The sequence below is a fragment of the Moschus berezovskii genome, chromosome 3 (genome assembly GCF_049115385.1).
Source record: "Moschus berezovskii isolate FMDL1 chromosome 3, NW_MosBer_1.0, whole genome shotgun sequence".
In the NCBI taxonomy this organism is placed as follows: domain Eukaryota; kingdom Metazoa; phylum Chordata; class Mammalia; order Artiodactyla; family Moschidae; genus Moschus; species Moschus berezovskii.
In genome coordinates, this window is record NC_142462.1 from 73888658 (window position 1) to 73908616 (window position 19959).

Genomic DNA, 19959 nt, shown 5'->3' on the forward strand with positions numbered 1-19959 from the left:
GAACGCCTCTCTTCCATTTCACTTATGAAATATGTGTCAGTGAAACAGCAATCCTGCCACCTACCTCATGTAGTCTTTCACAGTCATTTGAACCATTCCTTTTTCAGGAAAAGGAACTGCAACAAAAAAGAGGAGATGAGCTTAATTTCCTTGTTTTCTCATGGAATACTTTTCTTACCCTCAACTGAACCAACATGGGATTGATTTCCATATCCAAGATTGTTATCAACATGAGATACAAGGCGTCTCTGTAGCAAACAAGACAGAATGTAATTAATGGCTAAATTGTGTGACAAGCCCTTGAGGAAATGGGGTACTTGCTCAGTGAAGAGGGAAGTCAGTGGTGAATGAAGTAGTCAGCAAAGGTTTCACGGAGGAAGAAGTACCTGTCTTGGATTTTTAAGAATGGAAATAATTTGATAAATGGAAGAGGTGTTGTCATGAAAGAAGAGGGCCTATAGCAAGGCCAAAAATAGTGATGGGGCTAAGCTGATTAGATCATAGGAGATTTTGGGATATTCTCTCCTGGTACATGAGATTGAGGAGCAAGGACAGACAATACATGAAGGACCCAGCATACCTGGAATATCTTCCATTAATCTGTACCAACTAATCCTTACAACAGTCTTATAATTTAGCACCTATTCTTATCTTTCAGATAAGGAAATTGAGACTCACAGAAAGTCGAGTAATGAGCCCATGATCACACAGTCAAAAATAGAAGGAATTTATCCTTACCTTTATTACGTATTATAATGATAATAAATGGGTGCATGCTTAGTTGTGTCTGACTCTTTTTGTGACGCCAAGGACTGCAGCCTGCCAGGCTTCTTTGTCCATGGAATTTTGCAGGCAAGAATACTGGAGTGGGTTGCCATTTCCTACTCCAAAGGATAGAACCCTTGTCTCCTGCATCTCTTGCATTGGCAGGAGGATTCTTTACCACTGAGCCACCTGGGAAGCTCATTATAACAATAGTAAGTTACTGTTTATTTAACATTATCTTTGTGTGAAGCAATGTGCTAAGCATGTTACATGCACAAAATTTATCCATGAAACAAGTATCATTCATCCCCACTTAACAGAGAAGCAAACTGAGTAAGTGAATTTCCTGTGGTCAGTGGATGGAACAATTTATTTTTGTTTGTTGCTATTGTTTCAAGACACTACACTGTCAACAGACTGTCTTGTAGCTTACCTGAAAGTCAGAAAGAAGAGTTTATATGTTATGTGCCAGGACATGGAAAACCACAAAAAAGTTTTTCAGCAAGCAAGTACATGTGAGAAAGATGATGCTGAAAGTCCATTTGTCTGGTTAGTGGTGCTGAGTACAGAATAGAAGAACTACATATCAGATGCCAGGGAGGCCTATTCAGGGGCTGATGCAGTACTCAGAACCTGTTTTGTGAGGTAACCCTATAGCAGATGTCTGCTCTTTCAAGGTGAATGATCATTATTATAATAAATATGTGACATTTCTTATCTGACTCAAGCTTATGAACCAAATTAGAAATGAACATAGAATCCAAATTCCAGTCTTTTTTGCTTGTTATATCTATAGTTTTAAAAATATGGGTTTTAGCAGAGAATTTCTTTTACAAATTTCCAGTAATTTAATTATATAAAAGGAGAGTTGTTCTGGACAGAGTGGAATACCACTTAGCTCTTCTTTCACCCTGTGAGTCACCTCCAAGATCCACAGTTTGAAAAACATCATCTGTTCAAATCTCTTACTTCGGTGTGTGTGCGTGCTAAGTCACTTCAGTTCTGTCTGAGTCTTTGTGACCCTATGGACTGTAGCCCCCCAGGCTCCTCTGTCCATGGGATTCTTCAGGCAAGAATACTGGAGTGGGTTGCCACGCCCTCCTCCAGGGGATCTTCCAGACCCAGGGATTGAATCCTTGTCTCTTGTGTCTCCTGGATTGGCAGGCAAGTTCTTTACCACTAGCACCACCTGAAAGTGAAGTGAAGTGAAAGTCATGTCCGACTCTTTGCGACCCCATGGACTATACAGTCCATGGAATTCTCCAGGCCAGAATATTGGAGTGGGTAGCCTTTCCCTTCTCCAAGGGATCTTCCCAACCCAGGGATTGAACCGAGGTCTCTCTCATTGCAGGCAGATTCTTCACTGGCTAAGCCACAAGGGAAGCCCAAGAATACTGGAGTGGGTAGCGTATCCCTGTTTTCAGGTATCCCTTCTCCAGTGGATCTTCCTGACCCAGGAATTGAACCGGGGTCTCCTGCATTGCAGGCAGATTCTTTACCAACTGAGCTATCAGGGAAGTCCTGATAGAGCCACCTGGAAGGCAGTGCTAATCCACTGCTGGGCTCTTGTTCACTGAATTCAGCGTCAGAGCTTCTCAAATCATAAAACCAATGTCAATTGATTGAAGTTGTCACATGGAAAGAAAGCCTATTTGCCGCATTATTAATCACGTTATAGACACAAGCACGGTGTAATTTTTGGCAGTCATGTTGTAATGATTTGATGAATTAAATGATAGGTTGTCCAAAATGAAAGGTTAAAATAAATATTTATCATTTTAAGCAATTATTTTTCATCTATTGCTTTGCATATATCTTACAAAGTCAGGCTCCATTTGTGCCTAGTTAGCTTATCCAGAGAATTCCAGAGATTCTGAGCAGCATTTCTCACATAAAATATTCTAGAGTTCTAGAATATCTGGCTTCATATTCTGCCAGTGCCACCACTCTTGCCACTACATCAGTCTTTTCTGGTTGTTGGCTATTGCGCTGGATTTCCTGGAACTTGTGAATGAACGTGTACATCCAGACCAGGGGTCTGACATTGTGGTCACGGAAAATTGCTCAAATTGTCAGAGAGGAAATGACCCGTTTTCAGGTATTGATGAAAAGAGTTAGCACAGCCTTGTTGCGTTTTCAAAAGCCATAGCCCCGTAGAAAATCTAAGTCATTCAGAAACTACCACGTTCCTTTACCCAGGGCTTCCTCATGGGATTCTAGTGTCCACACAGATTTACTGGTCATGTTCCACGGATCACACACACCACAGCTCTGCTGTCTAGCTTTAGGACTGATCTGGTTGCCAGGAAACCCAGGGCAGCCCCACAGGGGAAAAGGAGCCCCTAAAGATAACATATTTTCTAGGGAATGTGCAAAGTGGACCTGCTAGCTCACAGTGGGGGAGTTTTATGGTCTGATGACACACACATGAAAGCCTTACACAGTTATAGCATCAGCAGGGGAAACGCTTTCTTTCCTTCCACTTTATGGTTCCCTTTAGGCCCAGACATTGTTGATGATTAGGGGCTGGGCGAGATGTTTGACTCCTTACCGGAACCCCACTCTTACTAATGTTCAGATATAGTTTTTACATCTTTTGTTAGACTCATCATCCTCTTTCATCTTGATCTTGTTTAAAATGACACAAACGTCAATCTCCATCCAGTATATTCTGATGCGTAGATTTCTCTGCTGCAAAGCTCAGATTTAAACTCAATAGATAAGCTTGATTTTTAAAATTATAATACAATGATCAGAAATTAATTAGCTTCACCAGTTTCATTTCCATGTTGCATCGGGGCTCCCAGTGTCGTAGGAGACCAAGGGGCATTTTCAATGTTTTTATGTGTTTACTTCCTGTGGTGACTATGGAAGCAGCAACTGGCCTTCCCAGTGTTTGGATCCAGACAGTTGAAACTTGCACAGGACAGCGTGAGACTATTAGTCTATGCTTGTTTGAGGGCTTTTTGATTTGAGTTTTGTTTTTGTTTTTCATTTCATTGATTTATAAAGTAAATTTCCTGGAACCTGAAGACAGGCTTGTTAGGGTCAGCCCCTTGCATTTTTGCCTGTTTTCAATAATGAGCCAGAAGCTGGTAGTCTAGTTCTCAGCAGCATTGGGATTTCTAGACTTTCTTTAAGACCTGGAAGGTCCAGCAGCCCCATTGCAGTTCTCTTCGGGGCAACCTCTGTTAGGCGACATGCTTTGCAGTTCTCTGCAGTCTCTCCTAGTCTGCCTGGTCCGTTATCACTCACCTGCTTGGTTTCTGGAATCATTGGAGTCTGGGACCTTTAATCAGAGCATGAATTTGACACCCAGGGAATGCCATCATGGGACAAACAAACTGCTCCTGTTACAAACAAACTGTTCCTCAAAGCTTCTGCAGGTGGAAGAAGTGGGGCTATTACAGATGGGCCTGTGTTCACCACATAAGCCTGCTGCTGCTGGTGGTTCAGTTGCTGAGCTCCGTCCAACTCTTGTGTATGGACTGTAGCCAGAAAGGCCCCAATGTCCAAGGGGTTCTCCGGGGAAGAATACTGGAGTGGGTTGCCATTTCCTCCTCCAGAGGATCACCCTGAGCCAGGGACTGAACCCCCATCTCTTACATCTCCTGCAATGGTAGACGGGTTCTTTACCACAAGCGCCACCTGGGAAGCCCTTTTTACTGCTAGGCCTCCTCAGTTCCACACTGGCTTCTTCTCTGGGTGTTTGGTTCTGTATTTTCTCTATTTCTTTGTCCTTCCAAGATAGTACTCTTGTTAAGTTTTTAAAACCAGATTTTATTCTCTAAAGGCATAGAGGCAACAAAGAAAAAATTAAGGTCCTCCTGTTTTCAAGATTCCTAAGGGTTGATCTGAAGGAAAATTAAAGTGAGAAAAAAATGTCCCTGCTCTACTGAATACATCCCATTGCATGGGTTAAAATGCCAGTTCTGGTTCCCTTTCAGATACTTGAGTCTCCAGCCATCCTCCCCACTGTTAGGTGGACTTCTGCCATCTGAAGCAGCAGACACTGCACTTAACCCTGCAAAATGTATTACTGGAGAAGATGTAGTGAGATATGCAGAAGGCACTAATTAGCACCTTTATTGGCTTGGAAAGCATTTTTTATTTTGGTTTTCCTAAGCATTTCTGACTGATTCATGGAAGACATTTGGTTCTTTGGAATATCGTCCAATAGACTAATCAAATTACATTTTCACAGGGCTCTAAAATAATAACATTCTGCAGCTTTCTGTATATTTAACTCCTGCATAACCAAGATAGTAGAGGCAGTTAAAAGGGTTTGTTTGCCTCAGCTGGCAATTTATTAAACTATATTATTACAAAGAAGAGACTCTGACATTCTCCCTGACCCTCATGCTCAGAACTTTAAAGCTAGTTGTGATGCTGTGCTTCTGTTCAACCAGATCGTTGTTTATTTTACAGATGCTGTGGACTCCTCTATCCCTCTGCTGACACCCAGCCCAAGCCCTCATCACCTCAAGCCTGAGGCCAGCTTTTTCCCAAAGCATGCACATCTTCCCATTGCCAGGATGAACACTGGAATCTGTCATTTCTCTTCTCAGAAACCATTCATAACTCATTACAATAGAGATGGCAAATGTGAAACACCTGCTTCAGTTCCCCGATGCAACACCAGTGGAGTTATTAGTTATTATTCATGACCCTCTATTCAGGTGAACAAAGATATGGCTTCACAGTTCTACTCAACACAGACCCCAGCTGCACTACCCATCGTTTCCCTGGAACCTGAGATGATACTTCTTTGCCATGTCTGTGCTGAGAAAGGGTGATACTCTCTTTCTGGATTTTAAGGCATTTATAAACTGATCACACCCTATTTGACAGGAAAATGTCTCCCTTTGCTCCTAGCATGAGACCTTTTCTCTAGTTGTACCATCTTCTGCGTGCTTTCCTGCACACATTCAGTTTGCTTCTTATTCTGTGCCTTTCTTTGTTCAAGCTCCTATTGGTTCCAGGAAATGACATTATTATGCTTTGTCCCTTTATTTTTTCAAAACTATACCTCTCTTTGATTAACTGGCTCAAGTCTCACCTTTTCTTTGGAGATTTCCCAATCTGAATAAATCATCTTTATTATGGACCAGTTTTTACTAAGATATTTTGTTGACTAGGTTTAGGGAAATCAGCTGTGTTAGAGATGATTCTTGCCTCAGTGATCTTTACAATTTTGTTGATAAGACCGATCATATCTTACTAATTAGAGGTGGTACAGACCAAGTGTCATAAGCATAGAACCCATGATGGATGTGACTGGTGACTAGAAGACAATTTGAGTCTCTTAGGGCAGATGTCAGGAAGGGCCTTACAGAGGACACGGGACTTGGTTAAGATCTCAAAAGAAGAATAAGAGGTAAACAGAACAGGAAAGACTTTAAGGCAGGAAGAACTGGATGGAGAAAGAGGATGGACTAGGGATGTAATGAGAGGAGACAAGACTAGACAGTCTTGTAGAAAATTGCTATAGGTTATATTCATACTGTAATGGCCCTGAAAAGTCAGAGTAACATACTTGAAAGCAGGAGTCATATAGTTTACATCTTTCCATCCTTCACCATGCACAATTCTCTGCTTTGAATGCTTCCCTTTGAAAAGCATTATTTTTCAATATGTTCATCTCTGACACATTTTCTAATAATGTTTTCAAAGGGAACATCTATTATGTTTCACTGGATTTACTTTAACCTATTCCTATAATATAGATTACAAGTTTAGAACTTGATTTAGCAAGTTCTTATTATTTAAAAAATTCCTCTGGAAAGGGATAGGTTTACTCTTCAGGGTCCTCTCTGAAAAACAGTGAAGAAATGTCTAAATAGTAAAAATGACAAATGAATTAAGCACCCATTGTGTAATCTATGGCACTGAGCAGAACTTTGACAGAACCTGTCTCGTGCTGTTGAAGTTGGCTCTAGTTTTTTCACTCGCAGTTATGTGTGGATATGTTATTAAACAAGAGCATGATATATAAAACTACATGTCAGCTCATGCTTTTGGTGTACGTGTCTGCCCTTGTAGCATCAGGATGGTGTGCTCCATAGGCAGACAGAGCTGATGTCCGATTTGTTCTCTGTGTGTCCCTGGGTTTGCCACACATCAGTTCCTCTCTCCAAGCTTTCTTATACACAGTTTTACGGTGGAATCTGGGAGTAAGGGTAAGTAAGCAGCCTGAGAAGAGGACCCTTAACATCCATGACCATGATCCCTGTAGCACCATCAGTGACCCCAAAGAGGCTCTGAATGTCCTACTGTGTCTGTGGTTAAAGGAAGGTCTGTGGATCCTTATGGAGCCCAGGCCAAGAATCTGACTTGTTTGCTTGTGAAGTTGGTGACCAAGAGGAGTTAGTCTGCACCCATTGATGGTGGTTCTTAGAAAAAGAGAAAGAAATTGAAGGATGCCCATGAGGCTCTTTCCTGTAAGTTATTTGTGTGTCCTGATCAGATGGTTCCCTGAAGATACATAAAGAGGAGACTGTGGGACCACTCCACTAATATGCCCTAATGTTTGTCAGAAGACAGGTCAGCAAGTACAAAACCATCCCTTGCAAAGACTCAGGATGTGAGTAGTATGGGCAGATGTCCAACTTTTGGTAATTCTTGATATCCATATGGAAAGAAGGAACAAGGGCCTTAAGGTAATTTTCATAAAAGGAGCAGCCCAGATGATTTCTATCAGTAAGTGAACCTGGGTAAGCAATGTTTCAATGAAACAGACTTCAAAGCCTCAAGAGACAAGGCCCTAGAGGGAGATCCAGGCTCTGCTGATGGCTCTGGGAAGCCAGGGAAAGTGTCCCAATCACCTCAGTACATCTCGGTTCTGGATCATTCGCATCAGCCAATACACCTGGCTGTAATAGCTCTCATCCCCAGAAAAAGAACCTCTTCTTCTGTCTCCACCTCTCCTCCAGCTATCATGAGTCACTGCTGCCTTTTGCCTCATCACTTCTCCCAACACTTGTCTGTTTCCACTTCCTCTACTCCCATTTTTCACTTGAAGGCAGCATAACCAGCCTTTCTCCCCGACTATTCCTCTGAAATAGCTCTTTTCAAGGTCACCAGTGACCTAATTGCCAAACCTCATGGCCAATTCTCATTCCTCATCATGTATAACCCATTAACGACAGTTGACAGTGCTGAGCATTCCCTCCTTGACACCCTAACTTTACTCATCTTCCAGACACTTTTCTCTCTGACCTTCTCCTCCTCTTCCTCCCTTGCTGGTTTTTCTGTGTCTCTCAGGCTTCTTCTCTGTCTCTATGCACTTGCTTGGTGACCTTATTTGAACTTCTGGGTTATCATCATCTATATGCCATCTAGACCCAAACAGTTATCTATTAATTCCTGGACTTGCCCCCTGAACTCGAAATTTGTATTTCCAATTTGTACTCATATATCCCTATTTATTAGTATATCTTTAGATTTCTGTTAGGTATTTGAATCTAGCATGCCTAAAATTACATCTCTTACCTCAAACCTGATTCTTCTATATTCTTCCCATTCCAATAAATGACCATGCACCCTGCTCAAAAGCTTGAGCAAAATTCACTGCGATCATCCTTGGCTTTTCATTCTCTCTTTTATATTCTACATCTGCAAGCATATCCTATCCTACTTATATTCCAAATATATCCAGAATCTAACAGTACTGTCTGCACCATTTATTGCCCTGGTCTATGCCCTCATCTTCTCCATAAGTTATTTCCTTAGGCTCCTAACAGGGCTCCCTGGTTCCACCTTTTCTCCAACAGAATTTATTTTCCAAGTAGCCACTACAGCTGTCCTGTTAAAAAGAACCAAGGCTATGCCACTACTTTGTATAAAACATTTTCCCTCTGAGTAAAAGAAAGCTTTTTACAGGGATACAGCCCTAAATTATGTGACCTCTGAATAGTTCTTTAACTCATAGCTCTTTGCTGCATTCCTTGCTCACTTAGCTGCAATCATTTAGGCCTCCTTGCTATTCTTAGAATACAGAGAGCACATTCCCATCCCAGGGCCTTTGCACATTCTGTCTCATGTGCCTGGAACAGTTCATCCTACAAATAAGCAAATGTCACACCCCTTCACTTCATTCAAGTAGCTGTTCAAAGGTACTTTATCTGAGACATTTAGCCTCACTGTCTATACTCCTGTCTATACTATATAATATAAATGTTATATATTTATTTGTTTATTGTGTCTATCTCCACTGCATCTTTTTTCTTCAGTATCTCCAATCTTAATGGAGTATCCAGTTTGTAGGAAGCAGTCTATGCATATTTGTTAAATAACTGGAGAATGGAATAAAAGGGAATCTGTCAGAAGTTTTGTGTACTTATGGGCATGGAAATAGAGTTGATATAGCATATTTGTTCTCTAGTCTCCAGACTAAGACTCACAGAAAGATACGGGTTGCAGGAAGAAGCTGAAAGTTGATTCCCATCATGAGTTTTGTTTGACCCAGAATATTCGTAATGCTACCTAGATCCTCACATGCAGTATAATAGAAAAGAATGTCTCCATAAATTCTGAAAGAATCGGAGCACCAGAGGAACACAAGAAGAACAGACACTCAGGAAGTGATGAGACATGAACTGTCCATATGTTGACACCCAGGAAATTCTGTTAGAGTAGAAGCAGTGACAGTGGAAGTCAACTCCTTCATAAAAATATGTGAGGCATCTTCTGTTGGCTCCCAGGAATACTAATATTTACAGGGGATACTTTACAATAGGCCCTGTGACACCAAGATAGAGGCAATAATCTCTCAGAATTGGTGGACTAATTTCATTGTAATGTAATGTTTACCCACAGGCTGGAGAAACCTGAGGCAAATTTGAGTTATAGGTGTTATTTACAGATTAATTTCAGAATTCCTTTTTACATCTTCCTCTATACATTCTTTAGTTAATAATTTAAAAATCTTTATGCACCTCAAATATAAATGAAATAAAATTTTAGCAGTATAAAAAATCCTAAATTTAGGAAGTATCCCTTTTTGCTATCCAAATTTAGCTCACAGAAATAAGGAAAGTCTAGGGAGAAAATTAATGGTCATAGATTTACACCAGTATGCGGTATACTGGTTTCTGGTAAGAAGAGCATAAACTTCGAAATCAAACAGACTTGAGTTCAAATCACGTTTCCACCTCTTTGGCTTTATGTGGTTTTGGGAAAATCTCTCAACTTTACTGAGTCTCTGTTTCTTCAGTATTTAATGAAATTAATCAATCAGTCATAATAGTTTTCAAATATGCCATAAGCACTCAATATATGATAATTATTACTCATAATAATCAGCATTATTATAACTTATGAGACTGAAATGTATGGAAATCAGAAACCTAGTGAGCCTCAGGAAAAAAACAGAATTTTCCAACTATTAAGCATTAGTTTCCTAGTCATGTCTATTTTCTAAAAGCTTCGTTTCTTATAATTTAAAATTTTTAGAGTTAAGGTAGAATGACTTATGACTTTCCAGAAAATTCTTTGATGCATCTTTTTTTTAAATTTTAAGATCCAGATGTGGCCATTTTGTATTTCGACAGATACTTGATTGACATTTTTTTTTTTTGGTAATTAATTTATTTTTTATTGGAGGCAAATTATTTTACAATATTATATTGGTTGGTTTTGCCATACATTGACATGAATTCACCCCGGGTTGACATAAGTTCCTCCTCCTGAACCCTCCTCCCACCTCCCTCCTCCCTTTATCCTCCCTCTGGGTCATCCCCGCATGCCAGCCCCGAGCATCCTATAACATGCATCGACCCTGAACTAGTGATTCGTTTCACATATGACAACATACGTGTTTCAATGCCATTCTCCCAGATCATCCCACCCTCACCCTCTCCCACAGAGTCCCAAAGACTGTTCTATACATCTGTGTCTCTTTTGCTGTCTCATATACAGGGTTATCATTTGCATCTTTCTAAATTCCATATATATGCGTTAGTATACTGTATTGGTGTTTTTCTTTCTGGCTTACTTCACTCTGTATAATAGGCTCCAGTTTCATCCACCTCATTAGAACTGATTCAAATGTATTCTTTTTAATGGCTGAATAATACTCCATTGTGTATATGTACCAAAGCTTTCTTATCCATTTGTCTGCAGATGGACATCTAGGTTGCTTCCATGTCCTGGCTATTATAAACAGTGCTGCAATGAACATTGGAGTACATGTGTCTCTTGATTGACATTTAAAAATTAGCATTGTCCCACTTTAAAAAAATTAAGCTCAAGAGAACTGAGCTGTGGCCCTGAAAGCTGGTACAAGAGTCAGAAGAGCTGGAAGGGGAAGTGGTTGCCAGGGAGCTGATCCACTCTGCTCATGCTTTGACTTTTCCAGCAGGGATGCTGATGCAGAGCTTTCCTCCCAGGATACTCCTAGGGGCATCCATGCATAACATGGACAGTAATTCTACTATATATTCTAGAGAGGCCATGTGGCTACAGAGCCAGACAGACCCATGTTCAAATCTCAACTCACTTTCCTCCTGACTGGTTACTTTGGGCAAGTTACTTAACCTTCCTGAGCTTCATTTACCTCTTTGTAAAAGTTAATAATGATGATATCCACCTCAGAAGATGGTTCTGGTAAATGAGATAATATTCATATAGAGTACCTAGCCTGTGTGCCCTTGAAATGTATTAATTTCTTTCCCCTCTGAGTTTTCCTGAAGACACTGAACTGCCAAGGGTTAGGGGGCTTTACCTAGCATAACGGTGGTGAACAAGATGGGCCAACCAGATTCCAGCTGAATGAAAATTAGAATTTAGGGAGCCACAGAGCATCATGAAAGCCAAAGAATCACCACAAGAAGCCAAGACCTGACCTTGGCCATCTCAAGACAAAGGAGGAAATCAGCAACAGGAAACCCTATTCCACCTCTTCATTTTGTCTGTGGCCCACTAGAATGCTTTCCATGGGAGGTACAGGGTCACGTGAAAGATGAGCAGGCACTTGGATGTTGTTGCTACTTTAATGAAGAAAGCCTCAGAATTATCACTGAGAGAAGCAAACAGAATGATTTCTACTTGTAGTTGGTTGAATAGTACCCACCCACATTTCACTTCAGTATTTGAAATTTCACTTCAGAATTTAAAATTTCACTTCAAAACATGTCTTTTATCTGGAAACAGGGTCTCTGCAGATATAATTAGTAAAGGTGAGGTCATACTGGGTAAAGGTGAGACTTAAACCCTAAATCCAATCACTGGTATCCTTAAGAGAAGAGGAGAAGACTCAGTGGGGAAAGTCAGCCATGTGAAGACAGAGGCGGAGGATGCAAGGATGAAAGGGATGCCAGGGTTGATGGGAGCCACAAGAAAGAGACCAGGCAGGCTTCCTCCCTGGAGCCTTCAGAGAGAGAATAACCTTGCTGACACTTTATTTCAGACCTTCAGCCTTCACAACTGTGAGAGAATGAATTTCTGTTTTTAGGCCACCAAGTCTGTGATAATTATTTATGGCTGCCCTAAGAATGAACGCACCACTGTACATCATAGTGGGATTGTGGGAGTTTTTTCAGGATTTTCCTTCCAGCAGAGACTCCTTTCCTTTCTCTACTTCAGTTCCTTATGGTTTCACCATAGTTTTCAATCTGAGACACTCCTCATGACCTTCAGGTCTCCAGTTTCTGCTACTACCGTTGTAGTTTCCACTTCCTGGGGCAGTGTTTGGCTTCCCTAGACTCGGGATGCCTTGAGCTCATTGTGGTTAAACCAGTATACAGAGGGGCTGAGAGGATGCCTGCCTGCAGGCTCCTCTGCCCACCTCTAACCAGCTGTGACTAAAAATTGTGGCACTTGACCACTCAGATTCTTCACCTCTGAAACATAGATGAACACCAGCCTTGCTAAGTTACTGAGCTTCAGATATGATCGATGAGGAAGGGCCTTGTAAAAGTGAAGGCTCAATTAAACTTGTGAGAAGCTATTCCATTATTATTAAAAACCTCAGTAAAGATAAAAACCCTGGGAAATAGAAACCGTGTGTGTCTGATCTCAGAGTCATTTTGTTAGCCCTTCTTTCCTCCAGGTCTTCGCCTCATGCCTTTATTTCATTGACTTGATTCAGAGGAGGAAGCGCCATGATTTGTCTTAATTCCTGGGAAGTAAAGCTTCTAAAACAGTTACTGACAACCCCAGAACTGGTTGCCAGACCTCCCACTATAAACTGGGAAAGATGAAATATCAAAGAGATCTGAAATGCTGGCTATATTTCTTAACTTCTTGTCTTTTCTTGAGAATGAACTATCAATACAAAGGTACTTAAATTCAACTTATTGGCAAGCATCTTTAGAGATTTTGGCGTCATGAAACTTTCATATTTTAAAAAAATAAGCTTGGCGAAGGAAGAAATTTTAATGATATACCTAGATTTTAAAGTAAAAATTCTTAAATTTAAACTGGCTTGTGGCAAATGGTCAATCTTAATTTAAATGGCAGTGAAGAAAGTGAAATAATTAAAACCAGCCAAGTAAGTAACAATTAGACTAATAATTTTTCCTCTAGTCATTAAATTCTTGTTTTATGTCATTTTTACATACGTTACTTAGGGCATTTCATCAATTTTAAATCACACTTTTTTTCACATTTTAACAACTATGAAATCAGGATGTGTCTGGTAGTCAGTGTGGCCTATTATAATGCCTAGTTATAATCGACATGGATGGTTGTTTTGTTTTCTTACCTGAGTGGTACTTAAAATGTGGGTGCATTTTACAATTGAGGAGTCTTACATTTTAGGAAATACCATGTCTGATTCAGTGAAGATGGAAACTGTGAGACCTGTAGATAAATTTCTTTTTCTTCTTATAATGTTCTTATCAAATATCAGTTTAACAAGTGTGCCACATTTTCTGCCTCGGAAATACATACTTGATATGTGCACTGTTTGCTATAGAATTCAGTCATTTGTTCTTTTTGAGAACAAATGCATCATTAGAAAGAGAGATACAATTTTAAGGCTGCAGGGTAGAAACTAGATTTAGAAATAAAAGTACAATACAGTGTAAGGAAATATTAAACAGTTTCATTTCCATAATCACATCCTTGCAAAATGTCTTTACAGACCCAGAGAGTTTTCTGTTAAGAATCTGAGCTAACGATATGGGTAAGAGTTCTGGTTTCCAGTCCCCGATCTGCTGCTTGATAACACCTATCCTTTCTAATCTTGTCTTACCTATTACACAAAGTGATTGAGCTGAATGGTTTCCAATCTGTTTCATTTCTAGGAACCTCTGATAATTCTCATTTTAAAAAGATTTAGTCAAACAAACATTTTAATACATCTCCTACTCAGGTCCACAAAGCATAACTGCATCTGGGTTCTCTTGTCTTACCAATGTGGTCGACGACTGGTTGAAAGTTTTCATTTACAGAGACACTATAAAGAAACAAAAGTATTGTGAGTCAATCAGCAAAATTATGCTAAATTACTTTTTAATTAAACAGACCAGGGTAAATGAAGAGCTAAGCTTTATGACAAGAGGACTTTAGGAAATCAGTGAACAGCTAGGGATTGAAATAGTATTATTCTATTTTGTACTTTTAAGTGGATATATAACTTTTGCAATAAAAGATTAGTCCTTCAAACACCCAGTTAAAATGAAAATTCCTATATGTCCCACCTTGTCCCAGAAGGGTTACCCACATGTTTTCATGGATCTTTGCAAGAAGGATGTGCAAGGGCATAAAGAAACACTTACAAGAATCCAGAGTCCAGCCACTGATGAATAATTTCTTGTTTGGAATCTTCTACAAATGAGAAACAGACCAGTCAGTCAAAGCATAACCAGGTGGGGAGATATCACCCCATTAGTTAGCCACTACCCAATAGGTCCATTTCCTAGTATTTAATCACATGTTTCTATAAGCAGAGTCATTTTTCCCCCAAGGCAAAACTTCCTGTTTTCCATAATTGGCTTTTCCTGAGAATAAAGTATAAACTTGCCAAAAGACTATAACTTAAAGAGAAAGAAAATGTGAAAAGGAAAAAAAGAGCAGGAGATGTTAGAATAATTTTTAATTTACCTGGTGTGATACAAAGGCTGAAAAAGCATGGGAGATTTTTGTCTTTCTCTTGTTGAATATAAATCACGTGGCACCTCTCCTTACTGAATCACATTTACCTAAGGCAGCTGGCCAGTGATGTTTATTTGAAAGGAGTTCTCTGCCAGCTTAGAAAGTAAATTTGCATTCATTCCAGGGGCAAATTGCACTACAGTCCCAGAATTGCCAAAGGCACCCTGTGTTATAAAAACATCAGTCTTTTAAGGTGGATCTTTGCCACTGGCTCAACAAACTAGTCAAGAGGCAAAAAGGAAAGGCTATAAAAGCAGCTTTTCCTGTAAATATTTGTTTCCTTTCCGGTTGGTTACAAGTTACTCTGGGCTTATTGTCTCTGACTTTATCCTAAGAAGCAGTAAGATACCTGAATTACTGCCTCACAAGGTGTCTGGTGAACCAAAAAAACCAAGGGGGCATGGGAGGTGCTTAGTCTTTAGCTGAGTTACTGTGAAGAGATAGAATAAACTGGTGGTGGCAAGGAAGAAAAGCCATGAAACAGTAACATCACAAACAAGCAAATAAGAAATCATAGTGAAAGGACAAATGTTTTCTTACTTATTACTCTTTAAATAATTAAAATTAGTAGCAACCCCTTGTGCAAGACCTGCAAATAAGAGCCGTTCAATAAGATGTTTGATGTTCTGCAAGAAGTCTCATATCTCTGGCGTGAACTCCACAGTTTTGGGGTCCTAGGGGACTTAGAATGAGGGGACACTGGAGTGGAAAGGAAGCAGAGTTCATTCTTTAGTTGGTCTGTTTCCATTAAGAAGATTTGTATTTTAAGTGTCTGTAGGTGAAGTCAGATGTGCCCATTTCATAAAAGTTTTTGGTTATCATACCAGCAACACTGGCATCTTAACAGTCAAGTCCTTGTTCCAAAATCATTTGCCCCCAGCCCAAAGCTCCACATCCCTCACCACTCACAGTAGGTTGGTTTCAAATAACCCGGACGGCCTGTTCTTACCCAGCATGGGGGTGGTGAGACTGTGGCCCTCCTCCTCAGAGCCAGGGGGCAGCTGCTCATCCAGGGGAGCCCATGCCCGCTTGGTGGACTTCAGGATGTCTCTTCTGCTCTTTTCCTGGCCTCCTTGTGACTTCTTCTCCATCATAAGAGAGTAATTCAACATGCTAATTAAAAACGCACACACAAACAAATTAGACACAATGAGTTCAGCTTCCAGGCTTGGTTCAGTAAGACGGAGAGGACCAGAGGGGTCACAAGCCAATGAATGGGTCCAGCTTCACAATTTCTGGGAGCCTGGCTCATATCCAAGCAAGTTCTCTGCCTCAGTGCCAGAACTGTTTCTTTTTCAATGGAAACACAGCTGGAGGCCGGGGACTAATGGCCTCACCCTTTATCCGGCCACATCCACACTCAAAAATAAAATTCAATCTAGTGGTCTTGGAAGTGGATGATAAGCAAAGAAACTGGAATGGAGAGTGCCCCCAACCAAGGAGAAAATTTAAAAGCATTGATTAACATAATAAGTATCCTACAAATCTGCCCAACAGTTGCATCTATAATGATATGTTTAGAGACCTAAAATGTAGAAAATGAGGAGGGCATTGGCAATAGATCAACCTGGCTGAATCTCATCTCTGCAACTTATTGTGCGGCCTTGTACAAATTATATAATTTCTCTGCATTCCCTTATTTTTAATTGGGAGTAAATTGTACTGAATTTTAATAACCCTTAACCTCAGCAGAATATTTATTATGTGCTAGATTCTATGCTGAATTCTATAATCTGTTATTTAATTGTCAATGAAAGAAGTAATCTAATTATCACAATTTTGTAGTAAATTTAAGAGCAGTGGGGTTAAATTGCATACCCAAAGTCACACAACAAACAGGATTCAAACCCAGGTTCTGGACTCCAAACATGCTCCCATGACTATTAAACTGTGCATGAGGCTTCCCCGATGGCTGAAGTGGTTAAGAATCTGCCTGCATTGCAGGAGACACAGGTTCAATCCCTAGGTCATGAAGATCCTCTGGAGGAGGGCACGGCAACCCACTCCATTATTCTTGTCTGGAGAATCCCATTGACAGAGGAGCCTGGCAGGCTACAGTCCATAGGGCTGCAAAGAGTCAGACACAACTGAGCATGCAGATTCATGCTCATCTGCCCTAAAGGATGGTTGAGACAATTGGGATATTAATAAATATATTATGCATATGATATAAGAAATACAGTCTGCCCCCATCATCTCATTTGGCTTTTATTAATATCATTGTGACCTTTATTAATATCTCCTGTCATAAGAAAGGAGACAAAAGCCTAGGGCAGTTGTGTAAATTGTTTAAAATCCCCAGACTATCAGTACATTGAGAACAAGGGCCTCCTTCTTTACTAGCTGGTTGTCAGTATTTTAATAATCAGCAGACAGTAGGTGCTAAATAAACATGTACAAAATTTAAAAAGTAAGTACAGCAATCAGAGAAGAAAAAGAAGTAAAAGGAAGCCCAATTGGAAAAGAAGAAGTTAAACTGTCACTGTTTGTAGATTATAAGATATCACATATGGAAGATGCTAAAAATGCTACCAGAAAACTGCTAGAACTCATCAATGAATTTGGTAAAGTTGCAGGTTATAAAATTAATACATAGAAACCTGTTGTATTTCTATATACTAACAACAAAAGAACAGAAAGTGAAATTCAAGAATAATTACCTCAAGAACCATTCAAGAACCACTACCTCAAAAAGAATAAAATACCTAAGAATAAACCTACCTAAGGTGGCAAAAGACCTGTACTCTGAAAACTATAAGATGTTGATAAAAGAAATCAAAGAAGACATAAACAGATGGAAAGATATACCGTTTGTGTATTAGAAGAATCAATATTGTCAAAATGACTATCCTACCCAAGGCAATCTACAGGTTCAATGCAATCCCTATCAAATTACTAATGGCATTTTTCACAGAATTAGAACAAAAAAAATCTCAAAATTTGTAGAGAGACACAAAAGACCCTGAATAGCCAACACAATCTCAAGAAAGAAAAACAGAACTGGAGGAATCAGGCTCCCTGACTTCAGACTTTCTACAAACCTACTGTCATCAAAATAGTATAGTTCTGGCACAAAAATAGAAACATAGATTAAGGGAACAAGATAGAACACCCAGAAATAAGCCCATGCACCTCTGGTCAATTCATATATGACAAAGCAGGCAAGACTACACACTGTTGGAAAGACAGTCTCTTCCACAAATGGTGCTGGGAAAACCAGACAGCTACATGTAAAAAACATTAAATTAGATCATTCTTTAACTCCATACACAAAAATAAGCTCAAAATGGAGTAAAGCCCTAAATGTGAGACTGGAGACTATAGAACTCTTGGATAAAACATAGGTAGAATACTTTCTGACATAAATCACAGCAGTATCTTTTTCAATCTGTGTCCCAGAATAATGGAAATAAAAACAAAAATAAACAAATAGGAATACTTAAACTCAAAAGTTTTTGAACAGCAAAGGAAACAATAAACAAAACAAAAAGACAACCCACAGGTTTGGAGAATATATTTGCAAATATGTGACCAATAAGGGTGCTGTGTTGTGCTGTGCTAAGTCGCTTCAGTCGTGTCCGACTCTTTGTGACTCTATGGACTGTAACCTGGGAGGCTTCTGTCCATGGGATTCTCCAGGCAAGAATACTGGAGTGGGTTGCCATTTCCTTCTCCAGGGGATCTTCCCCACCCAGGGATAGGACCTGTGTCTCTTATGTCTCCTGCATTTGCAGGCAGGTTCTTTACCACTAGCGCTGCCTGGGAAGCCCTGACTGATAAGGGATTAGTCTCCAAAATTTACAAACAGCTCATGATGCTGTTTGTAACAGCATCAAAACAAACAACCCACTCAAAAAAGTGGGCAGAGATCTAAATAGACATTTCTCCAAATAAGACATACAGATGGTTAATGGGCACATGAAAAGACATTCAGCATTGTCAATTATTAGAGAAATGCAAATCAAAACTATAATGAGATATAGCCTCACACCAGCCAGAATGGTTATCATAAAAAAATTCCACAAACAATAAATGTTAGAGAGGGTGTGAAGGGAATCTTTTTACACTTTTTGATGGGAATGTAAATTGGTACAGCCACTATGAAAAACAGTATGGAAGTTCCTTAAAAAACTAAAAATAGAGCTACCATATGACCCTGTAATACCACTCCTGGGCATATGTATGCAAAAAAACATGATCTAAAAGTATATTTGCACCCTAATGTTCATTGCAGCACTGTTTACAATAGCCAAGGCATAAAAGCAGCCAAAGTGTCCATTGACAGAGTAATGGATAAAGAAGAATGGTATGTGTATACAGTGGAATATTACTCAGCCATTAAAAAGAATGAAACAATGTCATTAGCAGCAACATGAATGGGGCTTCACTCCATGTCATACTGAGTGAAGAAAGTCAGATATGGAAGGAAGAACATAACATGACATCCCTTATATGTGGAATCAAAAAATAAATGACACAAATGAAATTCCTTACAAAACAGAAAAAGAGTCACAGACTTAGAGGATGAGCTTATGGTTGCTGGGGATGAGGAAGGCTGGGGGAAAGGGATAGTTAGGGAGTTTGGGATGGACATGTACACAATGCTATATTTAAAATGGATAACCAACAGAGATCTACTGTATAGCATATGGACCTCTGCTCAACGGTATGTGGCAGGCTGAAAGGAGGGGAGTTTAAGGGAGAATAGATACCTGTATATGTATGGCTGAACCACTGTGTTGTTCACCTGAAATTATCACAACATTATTAATTGGCTATACCCTAATACAAAACAAAACGTTAAAAAAACTAAAGTAACAAAGCTAGAGTACAAAACCATTAAACTTGACTAAATTCTTTCTAGGCATCTACCTGAAATTGTGTTAGCTTATTCTTCAAGTTTAAAGAAATGACTGAATAGTCAAACACCTACTTCAGCATCATGTCTTAATTCCCTAAACTTCTGCACAATCAGCAATAAAATGACTGATATGGAGACAATCATTCCTAATCAGTGTTTTAACAAGTCAAGTTGTGCAGATTATTATAAACATTTGGATATTTTTATTTAATTACAGATGAGCATTCTATGAGCAA

The 19959-nt window shown here is 39.7% G+C and overlaps 1 protein-coding gene across 2 annotated transcripts in view; it reads right to left on the reverse strand.

The window, feature by feature from the left end:
- ITPRID1 (ITPR interacting domain containing 1) overlaps nt 1-19959 on the reverse strand; it is a 132343-nt gene that overhangs the window by 81056 nt on the left and 31328 nt on the right. For both annotated transcript variants that reach the window (XR_008685248.2, XM_055420921.2), the window contains exons 3-6: nt 15812-15975; nt 14487-14535; nt 14121-14164; nt 65-116 (exon numbers count right to left, since the gene is read on the reverse strand). Coding sequence is in view for 1 of the 2 variants with exons in the window: in XM_055420921.2 (XP_055276896.2) it covers nt 65-116; nt 14121-14164; nt 14487-14535; nt 15812-15974 (308 nt within the window). In the remaining variant the exon portion in view is untranslated. The remainder of the gene's footprint in view (nt 1-64; nt 117-14120; nt 14165-14486; nt 14536-15811; nt 15976-19959) is intronic.